This window comes from Hyperolius riggenbachi, chromosome 3 (assembly GCF_040937935.1).
Source record: "Hyperolius riggenbachi isolate aHypRig1 chromosome 3, aHypRig1.pri, whole genome shotgun sequence".
NCBI lineage: Eukaryota > Metazoa > Chordata > Amphibia > Anura > Hyperoliidae > Hyperolius > Hyperolius riggenbachi.
In genome coordinates this window covers 98,366,623-98,379,465 of record NC_090648.1, presented here as the reverse complement: position 1 = coordinate 98,379,465, position 12,843 = coordinate 98,366,623, and the positions used below count along the sequence as shown (strand labels likewise).

Below are 12,843 nucleotides of genomic sequence, written 5' to 3'. Positions count from 1 at the left end.
AAGCGCGTAGCCAGGGCTGCGCAGGTGCAGTGGATATAGACTTGCAATACCGAAAATGAGCCATGACGAAGGACCAGAGCATCGTTCAGAGACGGCGCGGACACAGTGAGGCTGCAGGGGATTGGCAGAAGCCCCAGGTAAGTGAAAACATTTTTTTTTTAATACATACATTTCAGGTCCACTTGCAAGTTAGAAGGCTATGAAAATACATGCGATCGCTTTATCTTTTTCAGTGGAGACTGGGGCCATCTAGTGGTGAGATTTTATAGCTTGCTTAGTAGGTGTCGACATTTGACACCAGATGGTGACACCAAAATGAAATTGGCGATTTTGATCATACAGGCTGCCTTATATCAGTGTTTCTAAACAATATAACAATATTTTACCCCTTTATGAATGATGGTTTTCATCACGCATCCCGTTGTGGGTAACATTATCACAAGAACCCCTTGACAGACGTATATTTAATAGGAGTACTCTGCTTCCAAGGCCTCTTTCAGCCCTCATTCGATCGTGTCTGGAGCATCATCAGACATGAGGGTCACAATCTGGTGCTGAACCCCCTTCTCCTGCAGCATGTCCCCTTTAAAGTGTACTCGAGACGAGAAAAAAATTATATATATATATATATATATATATATACACCTGGGACTTTCTCCATCCCCCTTCAGGGCGATCGGTCAATCACCATCCTCCCACGCCAACTGGATCCTTCACTAGGCGGTCCAGTAATTCTGCCGCTCGGCAGAGTTGGCCTAGCAGGGGGCCTGGGAAGATGGTGAGGGACCCATTAGCCTGGAGGGAGCTGGAGGAACCCCAGGTACGTATATATATTTTTTTACTCCTCTTAATTTATTTTGTGCTGTAAGAGGCTGTACTGAGCAGCTTGGGACTCTTCAAAGTAAGCCAAGTAACGCATCACGGCACCCTCAATAGGCTAGTAAGACACCACAGCAGTGTACAGACAGAAAACTGTCCCAAATCAGCTTCCTCAAATATCAACCATATCCTGATATATTTCCTAAATATATCTGTAGTTCTTCTTCTGGGACTGAGGACTCCCTTTGTAGTAGGATAAAAAATGCAAATAACTTGCTTTATTGATAATCCAAAAAACAATTGTAGCATTGAACACTCACTTTTGTGGGTCCTAAATCCCTTAGGACCCACTGGCACTTACCTTCTGAGTGGTACTCCTTATAAACCAATGTAACAGATCTCCAGCAATATGGTCTGCTCTCAACCCAACTGGTTTCGGTGATTGCCATCGTCAGGGATGCTGAGGACACACATTTACAATGTCCTTTATATAGAGTAATCATAAATTGTTTCTGGTGGTGCGACAGGCGCAACTCACCGCATCGCTGATGCCAGTTTGCAGTGTGTAAGCAGCCTTAAAGACAGAGTGGCTTGGATAGTCTGCGTATCACCACAGAAGGTAGTGTAATAAAACTACATTATGGTCTTTCAAAACCAATTATAAACAAGGGAAAAGCAGTATTCAAAGAGGAATTGTGACACACTGGAGTTTTCCTTTAAGGCTGGTTCACACGGATGCTTGGCGGGCATTCACTGCCGGCGTCCAGGACTCGTCGTTAAACGCTCTCATTCAAGTGAACATCCCTTTAGATGGTCTGCATTTTTAAAGTCAGTCATTCAGCACTCTCGTAGGAGTGCTGGGTTACTGTGAGCTTGCTGGGGAATCTGTTACACTGCATATGTCAAGTACCGTACGTTACTGGCAGCTCAATGCTGGTCTTAAAAATGCTGTTTTATTATTGGGGTGTGTTGTTTGTGGACAGGAAAAGTGGGATACCAATACATATCTGGTATCATTGGATTCAGCAGAATCAGGGCTTTTACAAACTGAAATATTTTTGTCAGTAAATGTAATTCTTTGAAAAAAAAAAAAAAAAAAACAGAAAAATATTTTTTTATTTCATTTTTTTTTTTTTTTAATCATATTTCACTCAGAAATGTTGTTACATCTCCAGAAAAAGTACAACATTTTGTTACAGTGTTCCAGCCCAATTCATTATGGAAAAAACAGTGTATATAATATGTCCTATTTCATGTACGTTTTCTTGTCAAAAATCGTAAGTAAACCTAATGAGTGCAAAATGTCTAAAAACTGCTTGGCAGTAGATGTGCGTGTTTAGGACAAATCGGCTGGCAGGGAAAGAGTTAAACACAAGCTAAATTAAAATAAATAAATAACTTTAAAAAAAAAACACCTCTTTTGCTTCTAAAATGCAAAAGCCTTGTACACACACAAGATGGCAGGCGGCCCCTGACCCCCCTCGATGCAACTGCAAAACATCCGGCTGGCATGACATCTCGGCCAAGAGTATTGTTCTCCTATGCATTTCATCCGCTACACGCTACTCTATCGGGCCTCCTTCCCCTTCAATAACAACAGAACTCATTGCTAGCCAGGGAGTGAACCTGAAGTGTGATATAAAAATCAGCTAGTAGTAAGCATGCATACTAAGCAGCCACACTCCCTTCATTAAAGGACCACTACAGCGAAAAAAAGAAAGCGGTTAAAATCTGACAAAACCGACAGGTTTTAGACTAGTCCATCTCATCATGGGGGATTCTTAGGGTTTTCTTTGTTTTCAAAAGCGTTTCCTGAACATTTCCTGACATTTCCTTTAACCCCTGGTGGACCCAATGGTCTGGCTGCTTTAAGACCAGAGCCATTAGTGGCCTTTTAAGAGCAGTGATTGCTGTGATTAGCTCACAGTAATCACAGGGCCAGGAGCCACTGACATTGGCTCCTAACCAATACATGGAAGCCTCTGCTGTCAGTGAGAACGGCGAGAGCGAGCGGCGTGCGCGGTGGGGATGATTGAAATCTACGCCCTGGCAGGAATAACAGGACATAGATAGGGCGTAGATTTCAATCATCAAGGTCCGCACGAGGTTAAGCAACGGCCAAATCAAATTCCATGTAGGTGCAAACTCATTTTGCCAAACGAAATGATTCTGACTCTGGTGTGCGTTTTTTATTCTCGCCAGTGGGGTTATCATCTTCAGTAGAATGGTTACTCCACTTTTTTGCTTCGGTCATGGAAACATCACTTCACCTATGGGATGATGGGATGAAGTTTTTCTCAAACAGGTTGTTTTTTTTATCGGTTTCTTCCCCATAGGTTTCATAATAATCTCCCATAAAGAAGATTTTATCTTGCTCGCTGCCCGGTCCTGTTAGGGAAGATGGAACATTTTCCAGTTAATGCTACAGCCAGCTGAACTGCAACTAATCTTGAGTGTGCAATGATTCTTATTACTCAGTGCACTCTTATGCCAGACTTACCCAGGGGTGAGCCTGGGGTGCCTGGCACCTGGGTGCAAGATTTTCTCTGGCGCCTATGGGAGTGGTTAAATTAACCGCGCCCAACCACATAACCACACCCATGTCCTGCCTAATCATACCCACACCTTCCACCTCTTTACGCATGCATGTGATACCCCATTCCTGCCCCTCTTCCATCGGCTTGCTCCTGGCTGGCTTTGGCTGCCTGCGAGTCTGCTAGTCTCTGGACTGACTCAGGCTGAGAGGCTCTGTGAGTGCGACGCAGGTCACGCACTGCGTATTTATGGCTGCCTGCGGCCACCCTACTCTCGCTCGCTGTCGGCTCCTCCCCCCGCCAAGCCCAAGCGTGAGGTGGGCTGCCTGTATCTTTCCCGTTGCGGCGCGCAGCCTGCCAGTGTTGCCAACCTTTCACGTTATTTTTTACTGACAAATACCTAAAAATTTACTGACAAGATTATTTTTACTCACAAAATTTCCCCACTAAATGCACATAAGAGACAGCGTTTAACCAGTAAATGCACGTAATGACAGACAGCCTTTCATCAGTAAATGCACATAATAAGAGACAGCTTTTCACCAGTAAATGCACATAATAAGAGACCGCTTTTCACCAGTAAATGCACATAATAAGAGACTGCTTTTCACCAGTAAATGCACATAATAAGAGACCGCTTTTCACCAGTAAATGCACATAATAAGAGACCGATTTTCATTAGTAAATGCACATAATAAGAAACTGCTTTTCACCAGTAAATGCACATAATAAGAGTCAGCTTTTCACCAGTAAATGCACATAATAACAGGCCGCATTTCACCAGTAAATGCACATAATAAGAAACCGCTTTTCACCAGTAAATGCACATAATAAGAGACAGCTGTACACCAGTACATGCACATAATAAGAGACAGCTTTTCACCAGTAAATGCACATAATGACAAACAGCCAGTGTCCCCAGTATATGTAGCCAGACTGGTCCCCCTTTAGGTAGTGAGTGACAGGGACCCCGTTAAGTTAGTGAGTGACAGGGACCCCGTTTAGGTAGTGAGTGACAGGGACCCCTTTAGGTAGTGAGTGACAGGGACCCCTTTAGGTAGTGAGTGACAGGGACCCCTTTAGGTAGCGAGTGACAGGGACCCCCTTTAGGTAGTGAGTGACAGGGACCTACTTTAGGTAGTGAGTGACAGGGAGCCCCTTTACGTAGTAAGTGACAGGGACCCCTTTATGTAGTGAGTGACAGGGACCCCCTTTAGGTAGTGAGTGACAGGGAGCCCTTTAGGTAGTGAGTGACAGGGACCCCTTTAGGTAGTGAGTGACAGGGACCCCTCTAGGCAGTGAGTGACAGGGAGCCCTTTATACAGTGAGTGACAGGGACCCCTTTAGGTAGTGAGTGACAGGGAGCCCTTTAGGTAGTGAGTGACAGGGACCCCTTTAGGTAGTGAGTGACAGGGACTCCTTTAGGCAGTGAGTGACAGGGACACCTTTAGGTAGTGAGTGACAGGGAGCCCTTTAGGTAGTGAGTGACAGGGACCCCTTTAGGTAGTGAGTGACAGGGAGCCCTTTAGGTAGTGACTGACAGGAACTCCTTTAGGTAGTGACTGACAGGAACTCCTTTAGGTAGTGAGTGACAGGGACCCCCCCTCCCTCTAGCCACCGCTGCTCCCCCCTCACCTTGCAGTGTCAGACCTCAGGATCAGCGGCGACCCAACCAGTAAGAGCGGGCGCCGGACGCACTCGCTCTATATGCGGAAGTGACATCACTTCCTCATATCAGTGCGGTGTGCTAGGTCCTAGCGCCCGCACTATTGGTCGCCGCCTGATCGAGGTCTGACGGGCTAGAGGGGGTGAGCGGCGGCCAGAAGGGGTGAGCGGCGGCCGGGCGGTAATGCACCCGCAGCACCCGTCCAGGCATGGCCCTGGACTTACCTGTCTGAAGAGATGTCATCTGTAATGCTACCTACCCTCTGAGTTGTGTCATTGCATGTTATGGGCAGCAGCATTCTGCCAGCTGTTACATGCACATTCTGACAGCTGTTCCGAGCATCAGGGACAACAAAGGGGAGATTTGCATATTCAGCAGCAATGCATTGTGGGACAACTGATGTGCTCACTCCAACCTCAATAATGCTAAATACTTTCTGAAGGCAGAATTCTATGTCATACAACATTGAGGATAGCACTACTAATATTTATTTCTAGATAGCATCCCACTACTAATACTTACCAGTTAGAGCATTGTCTTGCCTGGGTGATCTTCAATTCTGGACTGTTTTAATTTTGAGTGCAGCTTTCTGTCAGGACAATCAACAACTTCACACATCTGCAAACAAAGCAGGTCAGTGATACAGATTTGAATGTGAGAAGATCTGAAAAAGTGCTAAGTGCTTCAGACACTATTCTGTGCAGCAGCAAAATCAAACATCCAAAAGGATTTTTTTTAATGTCTTTATTATTTAATTCCCTACCACTCCTTAAAAACCACAGCAATCTTCACATATCACGCTCCTCCCATTCATTCTCCAATTAGTTAATCGCTACTACCAAAATATTATCTACACCTTGGGGGGGTGATGTTAATATGAATTTTAAAAGGACATGCTGTCCTCATGCTGTGTATATGTCTGTCATTATGAAATAAAGACAAATTGGATATAATATGCGCTAAGGGTTGAGTTCTCTATGGGAATTGCTGTATATCTGGAACGTTGGACATTAAGGGGTGTGATGGACCTCTCATGCCATTAGGACTCCCCGAAAAAAAAATATATATATATAATCCTGAGGCTGGTTGACCATCCTTTTATGTTTTGTCCCTACCCCTAGTGGGCAACGAACTAGTTCCCCTTTTGACCTCTTGCCAAGTTGTACTCCTACTAGATAACCTAAAACACACTGCCTCTAGGAAGGAATATCGTATACTACCCCACCTCTTGCCCACTTTTTGGGCAGTTGGACGGAGCAACTGCCATTTGCTAAGTGCTTTTGAAAATATAGAAAACCCTGAGAGTCCCCCATGAGGAGATGGGTTACTCCAAAACCTGTTGGTTCTGTCAGATTTCTAATACCTACTGTAAGTTACAGCAATATAGGAGAAAAGTAATGTATGGCTCATTTTACCCTGGAAGAAGCAAACTTTTAATTTGAATGTGTTTAAATGCATTTTAAATTTTACAATTTTCATGGTAGTGGTCCTTTTACATCTAACCTCCGCAACTGTGACCAGCCCCAGACACCCCCCCCCCCTTTCTTCTGTTTAAAAAAAAATCCAAATGCAGCCACCATTAAATAACTTTAGTAGCAAGATGCCCTTATCGACATCACCTCTCGTCAGTTTTTGCGGCGCCTCTTTTTTTAATGTACCCAATCTTTGGTCCCTTTTTGGTTGTAAATTGTCTCCCTTAGGCCCGGTTCACATTAGCGGTCGTCGTCCGGAATCGCCGTGCCGGAGCCGGACCGCATGCGGAACGGACGCACAGCATAGCAATGAAAGCCTATGCGTCCGTTCACATGCGTCCGTTTCGTCCGGACCGGAGCCGGACCGGATCCGGACTCCGGCATAAGATCCAACATGCGCTATTTTTTGGTCCGGCTCCTCCGGCAGACGTATCCGGAGCGGAGCCTGACTGTTGCATCCGGCCAATACAAACCAATGAGAAACGGAGAGCGCACAACACACTGGCTATAAAAACCGGACGTTCTACCCCACTTCCTATGCTTTTTCTAGTGGCCATTTTGGATGGGGACCACATGGGCCCAGAGTTCACAGAGTGGAGCAGCAGCGATTTCATGCTGGAGCTCTTTGGCAGCAACATGTCTGATGATATGTCTGATAATGAGGAGGTGAGGCCCTACACAGCAGAAGACCTCATCCTACAGGTGCAGCAGATAGAGTAGAGGGTGCACCCACCATCTCCTGCGAGGAGCACGCCTTCTCCCCACATAGTAGTAGGTGAACAACAGGAAGGAGAGAATTCCCAGGTAATACGAGTAAAAAATGACTGGATCCATGGTCCCAACTGCAGTCTCTGTATCCACGGATGGTCTCCACACGTCCACCTGTCTCCAACAATGACCCCAGAGCTTCTGCTGACCTCCCAGACCCCAGGTATTTATACAGGTTGTTATCTCTTTAAGAAACCGGATCCGGACCACAACCGTGTTCATACCGCACGGAAAATGGATGCAAACGGACCGGATCCGAACCGGATCCGGATAGGAACCGTACGGATCAGGTCCAGTCCGGATCCGGTGCGGTCCGGACATCCGTTCCGGTTTTTACAAAACCGCAAGTGTGAACGGGGCCTTATAGTCTCACTTATAGGCTTCAATTCATCAAAGGGTGTTCGATAACAAAACCCCAGTCCTTAAAATACCGCATTCGGTATTTTACACTTCACTGTGCTAATTCATCAATATTTTCCCATGTGTGGTAGAGGTTCGTTAAGTTACCGAACTACTAGGCTTCAATTCATCAAAGGCTGTTCCATAACTGCAGAGTGGTGCAGAGCAGCTTGGAATGTCCGTGTGTTGTTACAAGCTGATAACAATAGAAGGCATCCAGACATCCCTTTGTGATGTAAAGGTGTTATAGTTACTGTTATTTATACTGCCTCTGCTGCTCTGAATCTGTCGATCAGTCTTTCTTAACATTTTATTTATTTGCCACAACGTAGATGAACTTCCTGGAGACATTACAAATGCCATGCTTGGTGATTTCACCACCAGCATCTTTGCATTATCAAACAGGGCCTGAAAGGGTTACACCACCGAAGGGAATCTGGGGATATATTTTGACCCGTTCTCTCTGCTCACTGCTTGGGGGGTCTGAAAGCTTGTGTGGAGAAGCCTGTGTGACCTATCAGCGGCACTTGCAGGAGAACAGGGGCTGTTTCTATTGGCTGCCTGCTCCTGCTAATCATGAAAACATTCACACAGAAGGCTTTCGAAGCCTGTAACGACAGGGGAGAGCTTGAGATAAACACCCAGCCCCGTTTCTTGCCCCGTGCGGAGCGTGCCGCCGCCCGGGGCGCTGTTGGGAGGGGGGCGCTATAATGGAGGGGGGAGCCGGAGCCGCGGGGAGGGCAGCCCGACCTCTCCCTCCCTCTCCTCTCCCGGGCGCCCTCCGTGCTCCCCCCTCAGATGCAGAGTTCCTAAGCAGCAGGGAAGCGCTGTTTACAACTCACCGGCTGCCTGGCTCCAAGCGCTGCTCTGTCGCCGCTGGTCTCCTCTCTCTGTATACATACTGATACACGCTGCTTCCGGCTACAGGAAGCAGCGTGTATCAGTATGTATGTATACAGAGGAGACCAGCGGCGACAGAGCAGCGCTTGGAGCCAGGCAGCCGGTGAGTTGTAAACAGCGCTTCCCTGCTGCTCACGAACTCTGCATCTGAGGGGGGAGCACGGAGGGCGCCCGGGAGAGGAGAGGGAGGGAGAGGTCGGGCTGCCCTCCCTGCGGCCCCCCCCCTCCATTATTGGGGGCATCTACCTATCTAACCTATTCTGGGGGCACCTACCTAATCTAACCTACGCTGGGGGGCACCTACCTATCTAACCTACACTGGGGGGCACCTACCTAATCTAACCTACGCTGGGGGGCAGCTACCTATCTAACCTACACTGGGGGCAGCTACCTAATCTAACCTACGCTGGGGGGCAGCTACCTATCTAACCTACACTGGGGGGCACCTACCTAATCTAACCTACACTGGGGGGCAGCTACCTATCTAACCTACACTGGGGGGCAGCTACCTAATATAACCAACACTGGGGGGGCAGCTACCTATCTAACCTACACTGGGGGGCAGCTACCTAATCTAACCTACGCTGGGGGGCACCTACCTATCTAACCTACACTGGGGGGCACCTACCTAATCTAACCTACGCTGGGGGGCAGCTACCTATCTAACCTATACTGGGGGCAGCTACCTAATCTAACCTACGCTGGGGGGCAGCTACCTATCTAACCTACACTGGGGGGCACCTACCTAATCTAACCTACACTGGGGGGCAGCTACCTATCTAACCTACACTGGGGGGCACCTACCTAATCTAACCTACACTGGGGGGCACCTACTTAATCTAACCTACACTGGGGGGCAGCTACCTAATATAACCAACACTGGGGGGCACCTACTTAATCTAACCTACACTGGGGGGCAGCTACCTAATATAACCAACACTGGGGGGGCAGCTACCTATCTAACCTACACTGGGGGGCAGCTACCTAATCTAACCTATACTGGGGGGCAGCTACCTATCTAACCTATACTGGGGGGCACCTACCTAACCTATACTGGGGGGCACCTACCTAACCTATACTGGGGGGGCAGCTACCTTATCTAACCTATACTGGGGGGCAGCTACCTAATCTAACCTATTCTGGGGGGCACCTGTCTAATCTAACCTATACTGAGAGGCACCTACCTATCTAACCTAGGGGGGGGGGGGGGGGCGCAATTTTTACACCCTCGCCCTGGGTGCATTTTAGCCTAGAAACTGCACTGTAAACACCGAATGTGTTAGCGAATGTGGGAACCTTGATGAATTAACATTTGTTGAGCACATGTCGGTAATTTATCTCATTGCTGTGTCATTTCAGCTTCTCATTCGGTAACAGCTTTGATGAATTAACATTTTCTAAAGTGCTTCGTTAAGTCAGCTGTTTTCAGCATTACCGAATGCGGTAATGCTTGATGAATTGAAGCCATAGTCAATTAAACACATCTGAAACACTATAAAAGTGTCTAAATTTTACACTTATCCTCTAAATTATTTCATTACATTTTACTGCATTTATTCTGGTATCCTTTTTTTGAATGATGGAGAATATAGTACACACCATTGACTATAAATGAGACTAAAAGGGAGACAACTTACAACCAAAAAGGGACCAAAGAATCTGGTCCAAAACATGGATAGTCCAGACTCCAGAGAGCTGTGATTAACCCCAGCATCCCCAGAAATCCAGGTGATGTGCAGTTTTTCTAGTGGTAATGGCCATGTATCTGCTACTGCATCTACTTCATGAATCAGTGTGCTGTATCCCACCAGCAGCTATTTATACAGGCTGGGAGTAACATCTACAAAAGAGACAAAGAAAGAAGAAGCAACCATTTCTATTACCTTGTCTTCACATTTTTGACCTGTGAATAAAAAAAAAGGTAATGATTAAAATCAGTGACATATCATTACGCTACCCTTTTTGCATAACTGATGATGCCCTCAAAGTGTGGCAACCCTGATGGTACACTTCACAAAACTAACTTAAAGCATACATCTGAGAATTTAATTTACTTCTTTTTTACTGATTCTTCCAGCCCCTAGAAGTCTTTTAGGTGCTATAGTGCAGTTTTCCTCTGAGCCAGGCCTCTGGAGCTCCCTTAGTAAGATCGTGACATGCGGCTGGGATCTTCTGCACATTCGCGGGCCCGCCGTACACCTCTCGTGACCACCCTTCCTTTGCCGAGAGTGCTTTGCGCTTGCGCAGTTATGAAAGAATCGAACTATACAGGTGCAGAGCGCTCCAGCCGCCAGGAGTAATCACGAGAGCAGGGCCGAATTTAGGGCTAGGCCGCCTAGGCCATGGCCTAGGGCACCACAGGAGGTTTTTATAATCATTCGTAATTGATTGTGCCTATCAACAGAGATTATTTACAACCAATCCGATCAGAATTTCTGATTGCTCTAATGATTTTTCACTAGAAATTGGACTGTTATTATCCACCTTTTTGTTTTTTTTAAGGGTGAAAAAAAACCCATTGTATTCCTAGTCCAAAGCCTTATTATAACAGAACTCCCCCATTCCGGTTGGTATTTGCTAGAAAGGTGGGGCCTGTGAGTGTGGGACTCCAACGCCTAGACAGTCATGCTTTGCATGGCTTTTAACATTGGAGCAGGGACTTGCAAAGGGGGTTGTCAAAACTTAATTTCATGCAAAGCACCCTTGTCCCAAAGATAAAAGAACTCTTTTTACAGGACTATGTTTATATATTAAAACTGGTAAATGTACTTACTTTGCATAGTAAAAAGTTTTTAACAAAACAATAGGGTGCTTTTTTAATGGTGTACAATGTACATTACTGGGGGTTTCACTAGGAACTGGAGATGGAGCAGTATTTTATTGAGGTGAGGGGTAAAGTTGGGAGGCACTGCTGGGATATGGAAGGGCAGAAACATACTGAGCTATCAGAGACAATTCTACACATGGTGTTCCGGTCAAACTTCCACGACATACATAATCACAGGCACAGTCATCAGTGCTGAGCATGGCTGGTTGCGCTTGTCTGAGCAGCGTTGGTTGCACAGAGTGACAAGTGATAGGATTATATACTACATTGCTGTTGTGAGTCTGTTAGCACACAGAACACCTGAGGCAGGTCAGACTGCTTGTGTATGTCTCACCTCCGTCACATGACTGCAGCCAGTTACACATTCCGAAGTGCTTACTGCCTGTTATTTTAGCTATAGATTGGCCTAAAGTCAGCTCAGCATCATATGGGTATCCATCCATCATCTTACCTTTTCTTTTCATTTTATATGAATAAATGAGTATGGCTGCCAGTATGAGGATGAGGAGAGTAACAGCAAATGTGATGATGAAGAAGGTAGACTTCACGTCTGTAAAATAACACAAGGCAACTCCATTACCTGATGGCTGGAAAATAATACTCTATCAACAGTTCTTGCTCAAGGCTGTAGTTATGAGCACAAATTCGTATAAATGTAATTTTGCATCAAAATTCACAATTGTAATTTCATTTGTAAACATAATTAGGTATCGTAATTTCGCAATTTTGCGTAATTTACATAATAATTTGCGTAATTTTGTGCTGACTTTAGCGGTTAATAGCAAAGCCCCCCTACATGTCATACATCACCAAAATTGCTATATATGTTATGGGGAATAGTGGGAACAAGGCGCATCCCAGCTCAAATGACGGAGCTCCTCTTTCAGTCTCCCTGCGGCGTCTTTTATTACTGTACAGCGCTGCGATCTACTACAACGTTGTACTGAGGATACCCGTGTGACACGGCTGTCCCCCTGGGACACAGGAGAGCAATCGGCACTCATAGGCTGAAGCCTATGACAGCCGATCGCACCGATCGGCTGGCGGGGGGAGGGGGGGGGGAGGAAAATAGACACATTTGTTTAAAAATAAAGGAAATAAATATTTGCCCCCCAAAAATAAACACTAGGGGAGCGATCAGACCCCACCAACAGAAAGTTTTGCACGGCCCGCCCCCATCACGTGACCCGCCCCCATCATGTCACAGAACACTCCTGGCGATGGGAGCATGATAGGGAGGCGGGTACAGCGCTGTGCAGTGCAACTGGGCATATTACAGGGCAAGATTGTAGAAGAATGGAGCTGCCTGGGAGGATAGCGATAGAACCCACAGAGTACATGAGGCTGGAGGAAGCCCCAGATAACTATAAATGCTGCTACTTAAACCATTTTCGGTTTCCTTTAAGGATTCATACTACAAAATAGATGGTCAGAGCTTATGAGTTTGAGAAACTTGGT

At 46.3% G+C, this 12,843-nt stretch overlaps 1 protein-coding gene across 1 annotated transcript in view; it reads right to left on the bottom strand.

The window, feature by feature from the left end:
* Positions 1-2,007: 2,007 nt before the first annotated feature.
* LOC137561066 (tumor necrosis factor receptor superfamily member 23-like) overlaps positions 2,008-12,843 on the bottom strand; it is a 64,743-nt gene continuing 53,907 nt past the window's right edge. Inside the window, exons 6-9 of the mRNA XM_068272298.1 lie at positions 11,837-11,935; positions 10,442-10,461; positions 5,542-5,637; positions 2,008-3,207 (exon numbers count right to left, since the gene is read on the bottom strand). Coding sequence (XP_068128399.1) covers positions 5,545-5,637; positions 10,442-10,461; positions 11,837-11,935 — 212 coding nt within the window. The 3' untranslated portion in view covers positions 2,008-3,207; positions 5,542-5,544. The remainder of the gene's footprint in view (positions 3,208-5,541; positions 5,638-10,441; positions 10,462-11,836; positions 11,936-12,843) is intronic.